The sequence below is a fragment of the Lepus europaeus genome, chromosome 5, assembly GCF_033115175.1.
Source record: "Lepus europaeus isolate LE1 chromosome 5, mLepTim1.pri, whole genome shotgun sequence".
In the NCBI taxonomy this organism is placed as follows: Eukaryota; Metazoa; Chordata; class Mammalia; order Lagomorpha; family Leporidae; genus Lepus; species Lepus europaeus.
Window position 1 is genome coordinate 58,875,870 of NC_084831.1, and position 21,394 is coordinate 58,897,263.

At 38.1% G+C, this 21,394-nt stretch overlaps 1 protein-coding gene across 1 annotated transcript in view; it reads right to left on the reverse strand.

Annotated features, from left to right (window-relative positions):
• DNAI4 (dynein axonemal intermediate chain 4) overlaps window positions 1-21,394 on the reverse strand; it is a 90,258-nt gene that overhangs the window by 16,348 nt on the left and 52,516 nt on the right. Inside the window, exons 10-12 of the mRNA XM_062193386.1 lie at window positions 20,247-20,455; window positions 2,231-2,317; window positions 851-1,002 (exon numbers count right to left, since the gene is read on the reverse strand). Of these exons, the coding sequence (XP_062049370.1) occupies window positions 851-1,002; window positions 2,231-2,317; window positions 20,247-20,455 (448 nt within the window). The remainder of the gene's footprint in view (window positions 1-850; window positions 1,003-2,230; window positions 2,318-20,246; window positions 20,456-21,394) is intronic.

A 21,394-nucleotide genomic window follows, 5' to 3' on the forward strand; every position in this document is an offset into this window, starting at 1 on the left:
GTTTTCTCAATGTAATTTATTTACATTGTATTCCTGTAACATACTCAATAATGTGTAACATACTTAGACTACAAAAGTAAGGAAGATTCAATCATTACTCTTAAGGAGCTTATATCATCTCAAGAAGATTAATTGTGTGTGTGTGTGTGTGTAGAAACACATTATAAATATATGAATAATTTACATATAGTGTGATTTGTGCTATGGTAATGCACAGAATGCACAAAAGAAAGGAATTTGTCCTCCTGGAATAGGTGATACCAAAGCATAAACTGTCAAGATGAAGGAAGACTGCTAGGGAGGTGGACAGAGAAAATGATGAAGATATTAGGATACAGTATTTTAGCTGGAATGACATGAATAATTAGTAAACATTTTACAAATAATGGTGTTCTTCTCTATAAAATAACAAGTATCACTAAGAACCAAATATTAGAATAAATTTTCCAATAAAAATATATGTTACAGCCGGCGTCATGGCTTAACAGGCTAATCCTCCGCCTTGCGGCGCCAGCACACCAGGTTCTAGTCCCGGTTGGGGTGCCGGATTCTATCCCGGTTGCCCCTCTTCCAGGCCAGCTCTCTGCTATGGCCCGGGAAGGCAGTGGAGGATGGCCCAAGTCCTTGGGCCCTGCACCCACATGGGAGACCAGGAGAAGCACCTGGCTCCTGGCTTTGGATCAGCGAGATGCGCCAGCCGCAGCGGCCATTGGAGGGTGAACCAACGGCAAAAAGGAAGACCTTTCTCTCTGTCTCTCTCTCTCACTATCCACTCTGCCTGTCCAAAAAAAAAAAAACAACAACAAAAAAAAACATATGTTACATGTTTATCTGATTGTTGGATTCTTACCTACTATCCAGAACTGCAGTGCTACTGTTGCTCTGTACATTATAAATTAAAATTGTACCATTGTGAAGGCCAACTGCTAAAAGATTGGGTGCTCCAATTGAAAAATCCACAGCTGTAACTCCACATGGACTCTGATAAACACGTTCTGGCCACTGAATAAAAAAAATTATATTACATTTTAAACTTGTTTTTGTAGAATACAGTAGGGTAAGGTACAATGGTAATGGAGACTAGTCTGGTGCCAGTGAGAACTTGAGAATTAGTCTACATGCAGTTACTCCTGTCCTTCTGTCTTCCAGTATAGACAAAAAACAAACCTCAATTATTCATTTCTTTTACTTTCATGAAACCATGAATCCTCAGCACACAATAACTTTAAGAAATACATCATGGACTTCTAAAATAATTATAATATTCTGGTAATATTTCAGCATGATTAATATGAATATGATTATCACATATCTACCTTCTTATGGAAATAAGTAATGAGAAACAAGCCAACCATCTAGCATATATTCCTTTTGTCCACTATTTGTTTTAGATGCCTTAGGCTATTTAATCATTTTTAAATAATGAATAACAAAAGTTTCAATATTCTCTAAGCTGCACTGTTCTATAACTTCATGAAGTCTAAACCAAATCTTTTCTTGTTTCTAACCACCTACAATGCAAAGAAGATAGGCTACTAATTATAAATCCTATATCAATCTTTCTACATTTAAAAATTCTTTATGCTATATAAAACCAGGTTCATAACAGACTGGGGCTATTTTTAAAAACTTCAATCATTTTATTAGCTCTTTCTGGCCCTTCTCTATGTATTACACTTCATATTGCAATTCTGAATTAAAACTAAATGTTAAACTTTATAGTAACAGATTGACTAGCTCTATTTAGCAAAAAACAAAAAACATTATTATGATTCTTATTCATTCTCTTTAAACATTTATGGCAGTAAGAAGGTCATATTAATCTATTATACATCTAGTGAGGAGAGCAGAGGTCAGCTGACAAGGATAAAGAGCTATTCAGCTATTTAAAAACAGTTAAGCATGAAAATAAATAATTTCCAAAGAATTTTCACTTCGCAGATTCATTTTTCTTTAAAATTATCAGAGAATCAATAATGGTTCAACTCTGTTTTATCACATCTGACAACAATAGTAGGTGTTCAATAAATATTTATTGAATAAATTCCCTTGACCTTATGTCAACAAGAACAAATTGTGATTGCTATGGATTTTAACCAACAAAAAAAAGAAGTCTTGATTGATCAAATTTTCTTGACTTTGTTTAATTATTACATACAATTACATACTTCCTGAGAACTTGGTCAACATTTAATCAAATAAAAATCATTTTTATTCTGGTTTGGGTTACCATGGGATTCTTTATTGACCAGCAGCAAGCCAATCCTCTTTTTTGTTCTTTAAATCCAAAGTGCCCATAACCAATAGCCAAAAGATCCTAAAAAAACAAAAAAGCACATTTAAAATAAGAGAAGATGGTACAAAAATACTGCACATATATCAAGATACTTACTAGTGGGTTGTGATAAAACTAGTGGCAGTATACTATTTTGTTTGTTTTATATTTCTGAAAGCTTTTTTAAAAATTAATTAATTAATTAATTTTACAGGAGTACATATTTCATATGTACAACTTTAAGAATATAGTTATTCTTCCCACCATAGCTACCCTCCCACCCACACTCCTACCCCACCCCTTCCTCTTCCCGGTCCCATTCTCCATTAAGATTCATTTTCAATTAACTTTGTATATAGAAGACCAACTCTATACTAAGAAAAGATTTCAACAATTTGCACACACATACACACACACAAAAAAGAACTGTTTGAGAACAAGTATAAAATTTAACTCTCATAATACAACTCATTGAGGACAGAGGTCCTGCATGGGAAGTTAGTGCACAGTGACTCATGTTAATTTAACAATTAACACTCTTATGTATGATGTCAGTGACCATCCAAGGCTCTTGACATGAACTGCCTAGGCTATGGAAGCTTTTTTTTTTTAACTTTTATTTAATGAATATAAATTTCCAAAGTGCAGCTTATGGATTACAATGGCTTCCCTCCCCCCATAACTTCCCTCCCACTCTCAACCCTCCCCTTTCCCGCTCCCTCTCCCCTTCCATTCACATCAAGATTCATTTTCAATTCTCTTTATATACAGAAGATCAGTTTAGTATATATTAAGTAAAGATTTCAACACTTTGCCCCCACATAGCAACACAAAGTGAAAAAATACTGTTGGAGTACTAGTTATAGCATTAAATCACAATGTATAGCACATTAAGGACAGAGATCTACATAATATTTTTTTTAAAAAATTGATTAATTTTCCACGCAATTTCCAATTTAACACGAAGTGTTTTTTTTCATTTTCAATTATCTTTATATACAGAAGATCGATTCAGTATATACTAAGTAAAGATTTCATCAGTTTGCACCCACACAGAAACACAAAGTGTAAAAATACTGTTTTAGTACTAGTTATAGCATTACTTCACATTGGACAACACATTAAGGACAGATCCCACATGAGACATAAGTACACAGTGACTCTTGATGTTGATTTAACAATTTGACACTCTTGTTTATGGCATCAGTAATCTCCCTAGGCTCCAGTCATGAGTTGCCAAGGCTATGGAAGCCTTTAGTGTTCGCCAACTTTGATCTTATTCCGATAGGGTCATAGTCAAAGTGGAAGTTCTCTCCTCACTTCAGAGAAAGGTACCTCCTTCTTTGATGGCCCTGTTCTTTCCACTGGGATCTCACTCGTGGAGATCTTTCATTTAGGTCTTCTTCTTTTCTCTTTCTTTCTTTTTTTTTTTTTGTGCCAGAGTATCTTGGTTTTCCATGCCTAAAATATTCTCATGGGCTCTTGAGCCAGATCTGAATGCCTTAAGGGCTGATTCTGAGGCCAGAGTGCTATTTAGGACATCCGCCGCCATTCTATGAGTCTGCTGTGTATCCCGCTTCCCATGCTGGATCGTTTTTTTTTTTTTTTTTTTTTTTTTTTGACAGGCAGAGTGGACAGTGAGAGAGAGACAGAGAGAAAGGTCTTCCTTTTGCCGTTGGTTCACCCTCCAATGGCCGCCGCGGTAGCGCGCTGCGGCCGGCGCACCGCGCTGATCCAATGGCAGGAGCCAGGTGCTTCTCCTGGTCTCCCATGGGGTGCAGGGCCCAAACACTTGGGCCATCCTCCACTGCACTCCCTGGCCACAGCAGAGAGCTGGCCTGGAAGAGGGGCAACCGGGACAGGATCGGTGCCCCGACCGGGACTAGAACCCGGTGTGCCGGCGCCGCAAGGCGGAGGATTAGCCTACTGAGCCGCGGCGCCGGCCTGGATCGTTTTTTTATGGAAGCTTTTTGAATCCACAAACTCTGTCAGTATTTAGGTAAGGCCATAAGCAAAGTACAAGGTCTCTCCTCTCTTTAGAGAAAAGTACATCCTTTGATGGCCACTTCTTTCCATTTGGATCTCACTCACAGAGATCCTTCATGTAGAATGAATGACCAATTCTTTTTTGCAGCAATGTCTTGGCTTTCCATGCCTGAAATTTGCTCATGGTATTTTCAGTCAGACCAGAAAGTCTTAAGCGCTGATTCTGCGGTCAGAGTGTTACTTAAAGCAATTGTAATTCTATGAATCTGCAGTGTGGTCTGCTTCCCCTGTTGGAACATTCTTTCCTTTTAATTCTATCTACTATAATTACCTCACACTTGATCCTATTTATATGGTCATTTTAACACTTAATATTATCTATATGTTCACTTTAACACTTAATATAATCACTTTAATGCTTAAGATGACATTTTTTATCACTCAGCTTAATGGGACTTGAGGTCCCATGACAAGTTTTTAAAATGTACCCTTCTGGGGCCGGCGCTGTAGTGCAGCGGGTTAAAGCCCTGGCCTGAAGCTCTGGCATCCTATATGGGCGCCGGTTCTAGTCCCAGCTGCTCCTCTTTTGATCCAGCTCTCTGTTATGGCCTGGGATGGCAGTAGAAGATGGCCCAAGTCCTTGAGTCCCTGCACCCATTTGAGAGATCCAGAAGAAGCTCCTGGCTCCTGGCTTCGGATCAGTGCAACTCCAGCCATTGCAGCCATCTGGGGAGTGAACCAGTGGATGGAAGACCTCTCTCTCTGTCTCTACCCCTTTGTAACTCTTTCAAATAAATAAAGTAAATTTTAAAAAAAAGTACCTCAGGGTGCCGGATTCTGCCCCGGTTGCCCCTCTTCCAGGCCAGCTCTCTGCTATGGCCCAGGAGTGCAGTGGAGGATGGCCCAAGTCCTTGGGCCCTGCACTCCATGGGAGACCAGGAGAAGCACCTGGCTCCTGGTATCGGATCAGTGTAATGTGCCGGCTGCAGCACGCCAATCACAGCGGCCATTAGAAGGTGAACCAACGGCAAAGGAAGACCTTTCTCTCTGTCTCTCTCTCTCTCACTGTCCACTCTGCCTGTTAAATAAATAAATAAATAAATACCCTTAGAAGTTAGTCCTTAGGAATGTATGCACAATTATACAGCTTTACAGTTACAAACTTCCTCTTCCCTCTCTTATTCCCACACTTATTTCTTTTTTTAATGTTCATTTGCATTTCTCTCTTTTTTATAGAAAGCTTTTATTTAATAAATATAAATTTTGTAAGTACAATTTTCAGTTTATAGCTGTTCTTCCCCCCATACCCACCCTCCCACCCCCAAATCATCCCACTTATTACTCCCCCCCAGCCCAATCTTCACTAACACTCATTTTTAATTATCTTTATATACAGAAGATCAACTCTATACTAAGTAAAGATTTAACAGTGTGCACCCACACAAAGTATAAAGTACTGTTTGAAAACTAATTTTGCCATTAAGTCTCATAGTACAACACATTAAGGAAATGCTGGGTCTTAGTCCACCCGTACAAGGATGGACTGGGTCCGAGGAAAGGTAAGTGCGCCGCTCGCCCGTTCCCCAGCCTCCTGGTCCCGGAGACAATCAGACGCAGCAGGGAGCCAAGTCTAGCAAGGACTCATTTACCTTTTGCATAATAGTACCTTTTATAGCACAAAACTGCAGAGTCATTGGGGCAGGGCTAAGGGCCAACCAATCACTTAAAAAATCACCTTATGGGGGGATTTCTATAGGACTAGCCTTATGTCTATACACTTGTTACTAGTTTTGTTACCTCCCCTGATGTTGCGCAGCCAGTTAGTTTTAGTGGTAAACAACTTTGGATTCCGCCCATCTTACTTCCTCTGGGCGCCATCTTACTTGGCTCCACGCGGCTTCGTTCCGCGCAGCTCGGGCGGGGGCACCCGGGCCTGGCCTGGCCTGGCCTGGCCAGGCTCATGCCCCACAAGGAAAGAGATCCTACAAGGGGAACAAATGCACAGTGACTTCTATTGTTGCTTTAACAATTGGCACTTATTTATGATGTCAGTGATCACCCGAGGCTCTTGTCATGAGCTGCCAACGCTATGGAAGTCTGTTGAGTCCAAAAACTCCGACCTTATTTAGACAGGGCCATAATCAAAGTGGAAGTTCTCTCCTCCTTTCAGACAAAGATACCTCCTTCTTTGGTGGACCTTTCTTTCCACTGGGATCTCACTCACAGAGATCTTTCATTTACATCATTTTTGCCACAGTGTCTTGGCTTGCCATACCTGAAATGCTCTCATGGGCTTTTTAGACAGATCCAAATGCCTTAAGGGCTGATTCAGAGGCCAGAGTGCTGTTTAGGGCATTTGTCATTCTATGAGTCTGCTGTGTGTCCTGCTTCCCATGTTGGAACATTCTCTCCTTTTTAATTCTATCAATTATTATAAACATCTGAGAATAATCTATGTTAATAAAGAGTTCAATCAATGGTATTAAATAGAAAACATTAAAAAGAATAAAATAGTAACCTATCCCTCGACAGTCAGGACAAGGGCTGATCAAGTCATTGCTTCTCATAGTGTCAGTTTCACTTTTACAGGTTTCGTTTTTGGTGCTCGGTTAATTGTCACCAATCAGGGAGAACATATATTTGTCCCTTTAGGACTGGCTTATTTCACTCAGCATGATGTTTTCCAGATTCCTCCATTTTGTTGCAAATGACCAGATTTCTTTTTTTTTACTGCTGTATAGTATTCCATAGAGTACATATCCCATAATTTCTTTATCCAGTCTTCTGTTGATGGGCATTTAGGTTGATTCCATGTCTTAGCTATTGTGAATTGAGCTGCAATAAACATTGAGGTGCAGATAGTTCATTTATTTGCCTATTTAATTCCCCCTGGGTAATTCCGAGGAGTGGGATGGCTAGGTCATTTGGTAGGGCTATATTCAGATTTCTGAGGTATCTTTCTGAGGTATCTCCAAACTGTCTTCCATAGACCCACACTTATTTCTTACTGAGATCCATCCTAAATTAACTTTATACACATAAGATTAACTCTATGTTAAGTAAAAAGTTCAAGAAATAGTATGAAGAAAAAAAATTGAAAAAAAAAAAAAATGTTCCTTGACAGTCAAATCATGGGCAGCTCAAATCATAACTTCTTGAAATACCAATTTCACTTCTGCAGATTTCATTGTAGGTGCTTTCATTCATGCAGATCAGGGAGAATATATGGTATTTGTCCCTTTGGGACTGGCTTATTTCACTCAGTATGATGTTTTCCAGATTCATCCATTTTGTTATAAATGACCAGATTTCATGGTATTTTTTTTACTGTTGTGTAGTATTCCATAATGTACATATCCCATAATTTATGCAGCTAGTCTTCCATTGGTGGGCATTTAGGTTGGTTCCATGTCTTAGTTATTGTGAATTAAGCTGCAATAAACATAGGGGTGCAGATAACTATTCTATTTACTGATTTCATTTCCCTTGGGTAAATGCCCAGGAGTTGGATGGCTGGGTCATATGGTAGGACTATATTCAGATTTCTGAGGTCATACTATCCTCCATAGTGGCATTAGCAGTCTACAATCCCACAAACAATGGATTAGGATTCCTTTTCCCCCAAAACCTCACCAGCATTTGTTATTTGTTGATTTCTATACGAAAGCCATTCTAACAGGGATGAGGTGAAACCTCATTGTGGTTTTGATTGATTTTTTCCCTGATGGCTAGAAGTCCTGAATATTTATTCATGTGTCTGTTGGGCATTTGGATTTCCTCTTTTGAAAAATGTCTGTTTAACTTGCCCCAAACGACAGTTAGAAACGTGCCAGGAGATTCCAATTCAATCCCATCAAGGTGGCATGTACCAATGCCATCTCACTAGTCCATTTGATCAATTTCTGTTCACAATTGATCATAATGATAGGATTAAGAGTCAAAGGGATCACATAAACAAGACTAGTGTCTGCTAATACTAACTGATAGAATTAAAAAGGAGAGAATGATCCAAGCAGGATACACAGCAGACACATCAAATGGCAGATGTCCTAAACAGCACTCTGGCCTCAGAATCAGCCCTTAAGGCATTCAGATCTAGCTGAAGAGCACATGAGAGTATTTTAAGCATGGAAAGCCAAGACACTCTAGCAAAAAAAAAAAAATGACCTAAATGAAAGATCTCCACGAGTGAGATCCCAGTGGAAAGAATGGGCCATCAAAGAAGGAGGTACCTTTCTCTGAAGTGAGGAGAGAACTTCCACTTTGACTATGACCTTGTCGGAATTAGATCAAAGTCGGCAAACCCTAAAGGCTTCCATAGCCTTGGCAACTCATGACTGGAGCCTAGGGTGATTACTGACACCATAAACAAGAGTGTCAACTGTTAAGTCAACCACAGGAGTCACTGTGCACTTATTTCCCATGTAGGATCTCTGTCCTTAATGTGCTGTACAATGTGAATTAATGCTATAACTAATACTCTAACAGTATTTTTCACTTTGTGTTTCTGTGTGGGTGCAAACTGTTGAAATCTTTACTTAATATATACTAAATTGATCTTCTGTATAGAAGATAATTGAAAATGAATCTTGATGTGAATGGAATGGGAGAGGGAGAGGGAGATGGGAGGGTTGTGGGTGGGATGGAATTATGGTGGGGGAGAAGCCACTGTAATCCAAAAGCTGTACATTGGAAATTTATATTTATTAAATAAAAGTTAAAAAAGAAAGAAAAATATCTGTGTAAGTTCTTTGCCCATCTCTTAACTTCACTATTTGTTTTGTTGTTGTGGAGTTTTTTAATCTCTTTGTAGATTCTGTATATTAATCCCTTATCAGTTGTATAGTTTGCAAATAATTTCTCCCATTTTGTTGGTTGCCTCTTTTTTACACAATAGGAACTTCTCAATTTGATGTAATCCATTTGTTAATTTTGGCTTTGACTGTGTATACGTTTGGGGTCTTTTCCAACTCTTTTCCTGTGCCAGGGTCTTGTATGGTTTCCCCAATTTTATCTAATAATTTGACGATATCATGTCATACAGTTAGGCCTTTAATCCATTTTGAGAGTATTTTTGTGTAAGATGTAAGGTAGGGGTCTTGCTTCATATTTCTACATGTGGAAATCGAGTTTTCCCAGCACCATTTGTGCCAGGGCTTGGTTTTAGCTCCATGGTCAAATATATGTTGGGTGTAGATGTTTGGATTGATTTCATGTGATTCTATTCCATTGGTCTATCCATCTGTTTTTGTACCAGTGTCAGGCTGTTTTGATTATAATTGCCTCCCAGTATGTCTTGACATCTTCTATTGTGAGTGATGCCTCTAGCTTTGTTTTTGTTGTATAAAATTGCTTTAACTACCCAAGGTCTCCTGCATTTCCAAATGAACTTCAGCATCACTTATTCTTTTTTTCTTTTTTTTAAACTTTTATTTAATGAATATAAATTTCCAAAGTACAGCTTATGGATTACAATGGCTTTACCCCCCCCCCATAACTTACCTCCCACCCGCAACCCTCCCCTCTCCCACTTCATCTCCCCTTCCATTCACATCAAGATTCATTTTCAATTCTCTTTATATACAGAAGATCAGTTTAGTATATATTAAGTAAAGATTTCAACAGTTTGCACCCACACAGAAACACAAAGTGAAAAATACTGTTTGAGTACTAGTTATAGCATTAAATCACAATGTATAGCACATTGAGGACAGAGATCCTACATGAGGAGTAAGTGCACAGTGACTCCTGCTGTTGATTTAACAATTTGACACTCTTGTTTATGACGTCAGTAATCACCCTAGGCTCTTGTCATGAGTTGCCAAGGCTATGGAAGCCTTTTGAGTTCGCTGACTCCAATCTTATTTAGACACGGTCATAGTCAAAGTAGAAGTTCTCTCCTCCCTTCAGAGAAAGGTACCTCCTTCTTTGATGACCTGTTCTTTCCACTGGGATCTCACTCATGGAGATCTTTCATTTAGGTTATTTTTTTTTTTGCTAGAGTGTCTTGGCTTTCCATGCTTAAAATACTCTCATGTGCTCTTCAGCTAGATCTGAATGCCTTAAGGGCTGATTCTGAGGCCAGAGTGCTGTTTAGGACATCCACCATTCTATGAGTCTGCTGTGTATCCTGCTTCCCATGTTGGATCATTCTTTCCCTTTTTTTGTTCTATCGGTTAGTATTTTCACACACTAGTCTTGTTTATGTGATCCCTTTGATTCTTAATCATATCATTATGATCAATTGTGAACAGAAATTGATCAAATGGACTAGTGAGATGGCATTGGTACATGCCACCTTGATGGGATTGAATTGGAATCCCCTGGGACATTTCTAACTCTACCATTTGGGGCAAGTCAGCTTGAGCATATCCCAAATTGTACATCTCTTCCCTCTCTTATTCCCACTCTTATATTTAACAGGGATCACTTTTCAGTTAAGTTTCAACACTTAAGAATAACTGTGTATTAATTACAGAAATAAATCAATAGTATTAAGTAGAACAGACAAAAAAATACTAAGAGGGATAATGTATTAAGTTGTTCATCAACAGTCAAGGCAAGAGCTGATCAAGTCACCATTTCTCATAGTGTCCATTTCACTTTAACAGGTTTCCTTTTTGGTGCTCAGTTAGTTGTCACCGATCAGGGAGAACATATGATATTTGTCCCATTGGGACTGGCTTATTTCACTCAGCATGATGTTTTCCAGATTCCTCCATTTTGTTGCAAATGACTGGATTTCATTGTTTTTGACTGCTGTATAGTATTCTATAAAGTACATATCCCATAATTTGTTTATCTAGTCTACTGTTGATGGGCATTTAAGTTGATTCCAAGTCTTAGCTATTGTGAATTGAGCTGCAATAAGCATTAAGGTGCAGACTGCTTTTTTGTTTGCCAATTTAATGTCCTTTGGGTAAATTCCAAGGAGTGGGATGGCTGGGTTGTATGGTAGGGTTATATTCATGTTTTTGAGGAATCTCCAGACAGACTTCCATAGTGGCTTAACCAGTTTGCATTCCCACCAACAGTGGGTTAGTGTCCCTTTTTCCCCACATCCTCGCCAGCATCTGTTGTTGGTAGATTTCTGAATGTGAGCCCTTCTCACCAGGGTGAGGTGAAACCTCATTGTGGTTTTGATTTGCATTTCCCTGATTGCTAGTGATCTTGAACATTTTTTCATGTGCCTGTTGTCCATTTGGATTTCTTCTTTTGAAAAATGCAGACGATATGATTCTTTATTTAGGGGATCCAAAGAACTCTACTAAGAGAATATTGGAACTCATAGAAGGTTTTCAAAGTAGCAGGATATAAAATCAATGTACAAAAATCAACAGCCTTTGTATACACAGGCAATGCCACAGTGGAGAAAGAACTGCTAAGATCAATCCCATTCACAATAGCTACAAAAACAATCAAATGCCTTGGAATAAACTTAACCAAGGATGTTAAAGATCTCTACAATGAGAATAACAAAATCTTAAAGAAATATAAGAGGATACCAAAAATTGGAAAAGTCTTCCATGTTCATGGATTGGAAGAATCAACATCATCAAAATGTACATTCTCCCAAAAGCAATTTATAGATTCAATGTGATACCAATCAAGATACCAAAGACATTCTTCTCAGATCTAGAAAAAATGATGCTGAAATTCATATGGAGATGCAGGAGACCTCGAATAGCTAAAGCAATTTTGTACAAGAAAAACAAAGCCGGAGGCATCACAATACCAGATTTCAGGACATACTGCAGGGCAATTGTAATCAAAACAGCATGGTACTGGTGCAGAAACGGATGGATAGACCAATGGAACAGAATAGAAACATCAGAAATCAACCCAAACATCTACAGCCAACTTATATTTGATCAAGAATCTAAAACCAATTCCTGGAGCAAGGACAGTCTATTCAACAAATTGTGCTGGGAAAACTGGATTTTCACATGCAGAAGCATGAAGCAAGACCCCCACCTTACACCTTACACAAAAATCCACTCAACATGGATTAAAGACCTAAATCTATGGCCCGACACCATCAAATTATTAGAGAACTTTGCAAGGAGCCAGGGGGTTCTTCTGGGTCTCCCATGTGGGTGCAGGGGCTGAAGACTTGGCCCATCTTCTACTGCTTTCTCCAGCCATAGCAGAGAGGTGGATTTGAAGTGGAACAGCAAGGATTCAAACTGGTGCCCATATGGGATGTTGGCACTGCAGGTGGTGGCTTTACCTGCTACACCACAGTGATGGCCCCTCTATTTCTTTCTTTAATGTTTTGTAATTCTCATCATAGAGATCTTTGACATCCTTGGTTAAATTTATTCCAAGGTATTTGATTTTTTTTGTAGCTATTGTGAATAGGATTGATTTTAGAATTTCAGTCTCAGCCTTGGCATGGTCTGTGTATACAAGGTTGTTGGTTTTTGTGCATTGATTTTATATCCTGCTACTTTACCAAACTCTTCTATGAGTTCCAATTGTCTCTTGGTGGAGTCCTTTGGATCCCCTATATATAGAATCATGTCATCTGTATATAGGGGTAGTTTCATTTCTTCCTTCCCATTTTGTATCCCTTTAATTTCATTTTTTTTGACTAATGCTCAGGCTAAAACTTCCAGTACTATATTGAGTAGCAATGGTGAGAATGGGCATCCTTGTCTGTTACCTAATCTCAGTGGGAATGTTTCCAACTTTTCCCCATTCAATAGGACACTGGTCATGGGTTTGTTATAAATTGTCTGTGTTGAAGAATATTCCTTCTATACCCAATTTACTTAGAGTTCTCATCATGAAAGGGTGTTGTATTTTATCAAATGCTTTCTCTGCATGAGCTAATCATATGGTTTTTATTCTGCAGTTTGTTAATGTGGTGTATCACATTGATTGATTTGTGAATGTTGAACCATCGCTGAATACCAGGGATAAATCCCACTTGGTCTGGGTCGATAATCTTTCTGATGTGTTGTTTGATTCAATTTGCTGAATTTTTTTGATGATTTTTGTGCCTATGTTCATTAGGGAAATTGGTCTGTAATTCTCTTTCTCTGATGCATCTTTTTCAGATTTAGGAATTAAGGTTATGTTGGCTTCATAGAAAGAATTTGGGAGGATTCCCTCCTTTTCAATTGTTTTGAATAACCTTAGATGAAATGTAATTATTCCTTAAATGTGTGGTAGAATTCAGCAGTGAAGCCATCTGGTCCTGGGCTTTTCTTTGTTGGGAGGACCTTTATTACTGATTCAGTTTCTATCTTGGTTATGTGTCTTTTTTGGTTTTCTGTGTCTTCATGGCTCAATTTAGGTAGGTTGTATGTGTCCAGGAATCTATCCATTATTCTAGGTTTCCCAGTTTGTTGGCATACAGCTGTTTGTAGTAATTTCTAATGATTCTTTATATTTCTGTGGTGTCTGTTACATTTACTTTTTCAAATCTAATTATATTGATTTGTGTCTTCTCTTTTTTTTATTGGTTAGTTGGGCCAATGGTTTGTCAATTTCGTTTATTTTTTCAAAACTCTTTATTTTGCTGATCTTTTGTATTGTTATTTTGGATTCAATTTTGCTGATTTCTTCTCTAATTTTGAATATTTCTTTCCTCATACTAGTTTTGGGTTTGGTCTGCTGTTGTTTCTCTAGATCCTTGAGATGAATTGATAGCTAATTATTTGATACCTATCCAAATTTCTTGATGTAGGCACCAATTACTAAAACTTTCCTCTTAACACTGCTTTTATGTATCCCATAGGTTTTGATATGCTGTATTGTCAACTTCATTTGTTTCCAGAAATTTTTTTATTTATTTCTCTTTTGATTTCTCCTATGACCCACTGTTCATTCAGGAGCATGTTGTTCACTCTCCATGCCTTTACATATGTCCTAGAAATTCCTGAGTTGGTGATTTCCAGCTTCATTCCATTGTGGTCAGAGAAAATGTGTGGAATGATTTTGGATTTTTTGAATTTTCTGAGACTTGCTTTATGGCCTAGCATGTGGTCAATCCTAGAAAAAGTTCTGTCCCCTGCTAAAAAGAATGTGTATTTTATAACTGTAGAATGAAAAGTTCTATAGATATCTGTTAGGTCCATTTGGTCTATAGTGTCAATTGACTCTGCTGTTTCCTTGTTGATATTCTGTCTGGTTGATCTGTCCATTTTTGAAAGTTGGGTATTAAAGTCCCCCATTCATTTAACTTTTCTTTTAAATAGGTAGGTTCCCTATAATTAGGTGCATATACATTTATAATAGTTACATCATCCTGTTGGATTGATCCCTTAATCATTACAAGTTCCTTTATTTGTCTCTTTTAACAGTTTTTATGTTAAGGTCTATTTTATCTGATATAAGATGGCTACACCAGCTCTTTTTTGGTTTTTGTTGGCATGGAATATCTTTCCCTCTTTCACTTTCAGTCTGCATGCATCTTTGTTGGTGAGATGTATTTTTTTTAGGCAGCAAATAGATGGGTTTTGTTTTTCAATCCACTCTGCCAGTCTGTGTCTTTTATCTGGAGAGTTGAGGCCATTTACATTCATGGTAACTGTTTATAAGTACTGACTTTGCACTGCCATTTTTCCAAATATATTCCTATTTTTTTTACTTTGAATTTCCTTTGAACTTTTACTTGGGAGATTTCCTTCCTTTATGTTCTTTCATAGTGACCGTGTTTCTGTGTTTTTGTGTGTATCAAATCCTGAAGAATCTTCTATAGGGCTGGACTAATTCTTTCAGTTTCTGTTTGTTATGGAAGGTCTTTACTTCACCTTTCCTCATAAATGAGAGCTTTGCAAGGTATAGTATTCTGGGATGACAGTTCTTTTCTCTTAACACTTGGAATATATCTTACCATTCTCTCCTAGCCTGTAGGGTTTCTGATGAGAAGTCTGCTGTAAGTCTAATTGGAGATCCTCTGAAAGTAACCTGGCATTTCTCTTGTGCACATTTTAGGATCTTTTCTTTATGGTTTGATTACAATGTGTCTTTTTTTTAATATTTTATTTATTTATTTGAGAGGTAGAGTTACAGACAGTGAGAGGGAGAGACAGAGAAGCGTGTTCTGTTCACCGGTTCACTCCCCAAATAGCCGCAATGGCCAGAGCTGCGCTGATCCAAAGCTAGGAGCCAGGTGCTTCTTCCCAGTCTCCCATGCAGGTGCAGGGAATCTGGGCCATCTTCTACTGCTTTCCCAGGCCATAGCAGAGAGCTAGATTGGAAGAGGAGCAGCTGGGACTAGAATCGGTGTCCATATGGAATGCAGGCACTAAAGGTGAAGGATTAACCTACTGCGCCACAGCACTGGCCCCACAATGTGTCTTGATGAAGATCTTTTCTGGCCATGTCTATTAGGACTTTTATGTGCTTCCTGTATTTCTTTCTCCAGATTAGGGAAGTTTTCTGTTATTATTTCACTAAAAAGCCCTCTAATCTTTTCTCTCTTTCCAAGCCTTCAGGAACTCCTAGAACCCATATGTTGGGTCATTTGATAGTATCCTGTAGATTTCTAACAGTGTTTTTTAGTTTCTAATTTCCTCTTCTTATTCTTGGTTTGACTGTATAATTTCCTGTGCTTTATCTTCTAGGTCAGATATTCTTTCTTCTGCTTCACCAATTCTGTTGTTGAGGCTTCCCATTGCACTTTTTATTTGTTCTATTACATTCTTCATTTCATTTTGATTTCTCTTTAACATCTCAATTTCATAGGAGAAATTTTCTTTTATGTTATGTACAGAATTCAGTAGCTCATGCATTTGCTTTTGATTACTTCTGTTTAATCTTATGGTCAATGTTTTTAACTCCATTTCTGGCATTTCTTATCATCTTCACAATCTAGTATTGAAGTGTTGCATTCTTTTTGGAGCATCATGTTGTTTTCCTTATTCTTCTTTCTTGAATTGGTACATTTTTTTATTTGGCATTTGTGGAGATACTCAGTCTCTTCTTTGTTTTTTCCATTCTGGCAGCTTTTATCTTTGTACTATGCCTCTGTAAATATGTGGAGTGTCTTCTTTCAGTGAATATCTAGAGACTTGTAGTGGGTGTGGTCAGGGAGTTCTGTTCAGTCCTCCAGGGTGAAGGGCATGACTAAGGTGACACATCCAGGTTTGGCATGGTAAATCTGGTTTTGTTTTTTTTTTTTATCAGAAGGGAGATTTATTCTGCTCAGCTGAGCTCCTCTCCTTAAAGGAGACTAGTGCCTGAGCGCTAGCCCTAGTGGGTGTAATATTCATCTGCTCTGTCCCAAGCACCACACAAAAGATCTGTGCAGTCTCCAGTGTAAGCTCAAATGCCCCAACAATGTCCCATACCAGGTAACCTGGAACCCCTGAGCATGTGGAGTCTCCCACAGTGACTTCCTAAAGTCCCAGCCACACTGTGAGTCCCCCAACATAGCTTCATTTTTTTTTACAGTTCTGGAACACAAGCCCCTCACATTCACGAGCACTCAGCCCCCTGTTAGTTCTCCCCACCAGAGTCAGGAGTTTCCACTTGGCTATTGCTGGGCGTGGACACAAGCTGGTACATCTGTTACATATGTCCAAGATGATGCCCACTCTATTGGCTAGTTCAGGACACCATTAAAGGCGATCAAGGAGAAAGAAAGGTGTCTCTCCTTTTTTTTCTCTAGTTTGGTAGGTACACTGTTCCCCATGGGGCTCCATGCTGGGTTCCCTCTAGGCTCTTCCTGCAGCTTTATTGCTAGTGGCTTGGGCTGCTGCCTTCTGGTCTCACCTCCCTCTCCCTCACTGCTGCAGAAGCTCTTGGATACTGGAGTCCTGAGGCATGGGCATCCACATCCTCCACGTAGGTCCACTGTGTCCCTCTAATTTGCATAGAGTCTCCTCTTCCTTTTCTCCCTAACTCTTCCCTAAGACTGCACTCTGCACTCTCTCCACTTTCTTAAGCTATACTCTCCTAGACCATAGCAGTAAGCTCCCTCCCTATGCTGCCTTCTTAGAACCTCCTAGTATACTATTTTTTTAAGATTTATTTAATTATTTAATTATTTGAGAGACAGAGTTACAGACAGAGAGAGGGAGAGACAGGGAGAAGTCTTTTATCTGCTGGTTCACTCCCACAATGGTCGCAACAGCTGGAGCTGTACCAATCTGAAGCCAGGAGCTTCTCCTGGGTCTCCCATATGAGTACAGGGGCCCAAGCATTTGGGCCATCTTCCACTGCTTTCCCAGGCCATTAGCAGGGAGCTGTATTGGAATTGGAGCAGCCGAGACTGAGCTGGAACCCGTTTGGTATGCCAGTGCTGCAGGCGGAGGCTTAATCTACTACTTCACGATGCCAGATCCCAGTATACTATTTTTTCTCTATTCCTCCATTTTCCTAAGTAAATAAAATTAGTATAATGTATCTAATTTTCAGATTGATAAATAAGTATCTAAAAAGAACCAGTTGCTAACAAGCTCTTTTATAGACTGAGGTAATCTTTGACAATTATATTATGATATTACATCTTATGGGCTCCTGAGGATAACCCAATCACTCCAAATGTTAAATGAAAGACACCTAAGTTAAAGGTAGGGATGCCATGGACTGAGTTTTTTACCCCCAAAATTCATGCTGAAGCCCTAACATTCAATATGAATTAATTCTGAGATAAGGATTTAAGGAAGTACTTGAAGTTATATGAGGCCTTCAAGGTGGGGTCCTAATCCAATATCTAAGAAGAGGAAGGGACACCAGAGCGCTCTCTTTCTCCCATTTGAGGACACAACTAGAAAAGTTCAGAAGAGAGCTCTTACCAGGAGCCATATCAGCCAACATCTTTATCTAGAGCCTCTCAGTCTTCAGAATGTAAAACAGAAATGTAAATTTCTGTTGGTTATACTAAACAGCTTAGGATATTTTGTTATGGCAGCCCAAATTGATATAGTAGGTCCTTTTAAGAAATGCATATGGAAAAACATATAGACAAAAGTTTAATGATTTATCAAACACAGCTTCCTTTACGTAATCAGAATTCCTTTATGTTAAAAATATTATATTTTCTTGTCACCACCACCTACTTTCACACCAACATCATTTCTCCATAATTGCTTCTATCATAAGATAGTCTTCCCAATACCTTTCTCACCCTGCTATTGACAAACCCCTATTCTCCTCTTCTATACTTGGCATAGGCATTATCATCTCTAAGAAGCAAGCAAGAGTTTCTCTTACTTGTTCCCACAGCACCATTCATTTTCCTTATCAAAGTCTGCAGAAAATTAGCCTGTGGACAGAGACTATGTAAATCATAATTACTACATTATCTCTAGTTCCTCTACAGAATGCCTGGCACAGAGTGGATGTTCAATAAGTATTTGTAGAATGAATCAATATTATGGATGCATTTTATAATATGTTTTTATTTAATTTCAATCAACATGATTCAATCTTATTATAATGTATTAATTTATAAAATGTTAGCAAATTATTACTTCAAATGTTTTGAAGATATATCTTTATTATAGATTATTACAGATTAATCGAATCCTATTTATGTTTCCTAATATAGTTTTATAAAGATAAATTCATAGTAAAAGTACTTTATTTCACTAAAAATATTACACATAATTAAATAATGTGCTATTTAGGTTTCAACAAAATTACTATAAATTTTCTATTCTAAAAAATATTTTTTTATTTATTTGAAAGGCAGAGCAACAGAGAGAAAGGGAGACAGAGATAGAGAGCTATCTCCCTCCACTGGTTCACTCCCCAAAAGGCTCTAACAGCCAGATCTGGGCCAGGCTGAAGCCAGGAGTCAGGAATTCCATATAGGTCTCCCACATGTGTAAAACAGTTTAAGTATGTAGGTCATCTTCAGCCACTTTCCTTGGTGAATTAACAGGAAGTTGAATCAGAATCCAAGTAGCTGGTAATAGAACCTGCACTCTGATATAAGATGCCAGTGTCACAAGTGGTGGCCTAACTTGTTGTGCCACAACACCAGCCCCCAACTTTCTATTTTCTAAAAATAATCATGACAAGTATCATGTTTACATGTAGAAACTTATACCTGTGGCATTAAAGGCATAAAGCCTTATTAGGCTAAATATTAAACATATACAATACTACATTTAAACAAATTAGTTTGACTACCTTAAAATACACTAAATATTTATTCCAAAGATACTGCCATTATCCAGAAGATTTTGGAATTGCCAACTGGAAAATACTTTCAGAATCATTTGACAGTTCCCAGAAGAAAATGTTTCATTTCTTTTTTATTATTTCTTTTATACAAGCAAACACACAATTCCCCAGCTCGACAATTCCCCTCATTTGCCTCAAAAGGATTTTTGGCAGTACAGTAAAGAACAAGAATCTGGAGGCAGATGTTGAATCTGATTTCTGGCTTTTTTACTTACTAGTTGGGGAACCTTGAACAAGTTATCAATCCTTCCTGTGCTTCAGTTTCCTCATCAACATAATGGTGGAAATAATGGTACATGACTCATAGGGTTGTTGTGTTAATTCAGGTAAATCAGCAGTGCCTGGTATACGCTAAGCACTGTCTAAGTATTTGCTAATGTTGGTAGTAACGGTGTTTTAAGGAATCTACAAATTATTTAGCACATTTGCAAGGTCACTGAATTAAGTATACACTTTCAAGTATGACTACTTTGAGGAGAACACAAAATTTGGGTAGGTGAGTTTTGGTAAATGTTTTAAAAGTCAACAATGTATCATCTTCTACTTCATTTCTCAATATCTGACTTAGAGTCAGAGACTGCCATATTCCAAGTATAGCTTCTAAAGTAAAAATGATAATGTCTTTATATTAAAGGAGAAAAGTGTTATTTTTGCAACTATTCATATTTTCTCTTTTTTGAAACATGAGTTTGTTTTAGGGGCATTCAAACAAATGGTTTTTGTCAATTTAAATTACTTGCCCCATATCAGAGGGGGACAAAAAAAAACTTTACTACTAGAACTCGGCAGTTACCCTTAAATGCTAGAGATGGACTTATTAAAATGTTTGATAACTTACTGGATTTGTTTTATTCCAGGCAAGGCTGCTCACATTCAGGCCTTTGGTTAAGTCACAGGAAAAAGACCAAAGTCGCTCCAAATTGGCTGGTATTGTTGATTGTGCTGCACTTATTTCTATTTCTTCTTCCTCCTCCTTCTTAACATCTTCTTCTACCTCTTCATGCTTTTCACCTGCTAAAATATTTCTAAGCTGTTCAGGTTCAGGTTCTAAAAGTAAACCAGATAAAAAAAGTCTTGTCCATTATACCTATAGGGGTGTGCTAAAGGTTCCAAATAGCATTTTTATCCCTGATTGACACTTCAAGCCCCACTGGATCTACTGGATCATATGGCCAAAGTGACTGGGCACCTTGAGTGGCTGCCTGAATCTGTTGTAGAGATGTCTGTAATTTCAGGTTCTGCTCAAAGATAGCAGCTTTTTTGAGTGATCTGGTAAATGAGTCATAGTAGCACGCTCAAATGTGGAATATGTTGCTTCCAACATATAAAGAAACTCACTAGACTTTGGGCCTCTTTTTTGTTAGTAAAAGGGGCCAGATGCAATATCTTAATCTTCACCCTTGAAGGTATATCTCAACATAGCTCAAACCACAGGACACTTAGAAATTTCACTAAACTATAAGTCCCCTAGTATTTTATAAGATTTGTTTCCTATCCTCTGACATGCAAATGTCTTGCCAATCTACTTTTTTTCTGGGTCCAATTAGCAGAACATCATCAATATAACAGGCCAGTTTGATGTCTTGTTAAAGGGAAAGATCCCTGAAGGAATAAATTATGACATAGGTTTGAAGAACTAATACATTCCTGAGGTAAAATAGTGACAGTATACTGCTGGCCTGCTCAGCTGAAAACAAATGGCTTCTGGTGTTTTTTGCTTGTTTTACCTAATTAATTAATTACCAACAGTAGTTGGAAGGAAAAAGCATTTGCCTTATCAATAGTTATACACCAGGTACAAGGGAGACATGTTAATCTGCTCAGGCAATGAAACCTCATATGAAACAGCAGTTGTAATTGGAGTCACTATAGTTAAGTTTGTCATAATCCACTGTCATTCTTGAAGATCCATCTGTTTCCTGTAAAAGCCAAATAGGAGTTGAATAGGAGATGTGGTAGGAATCAACATCCTGCATATTTCAAGTT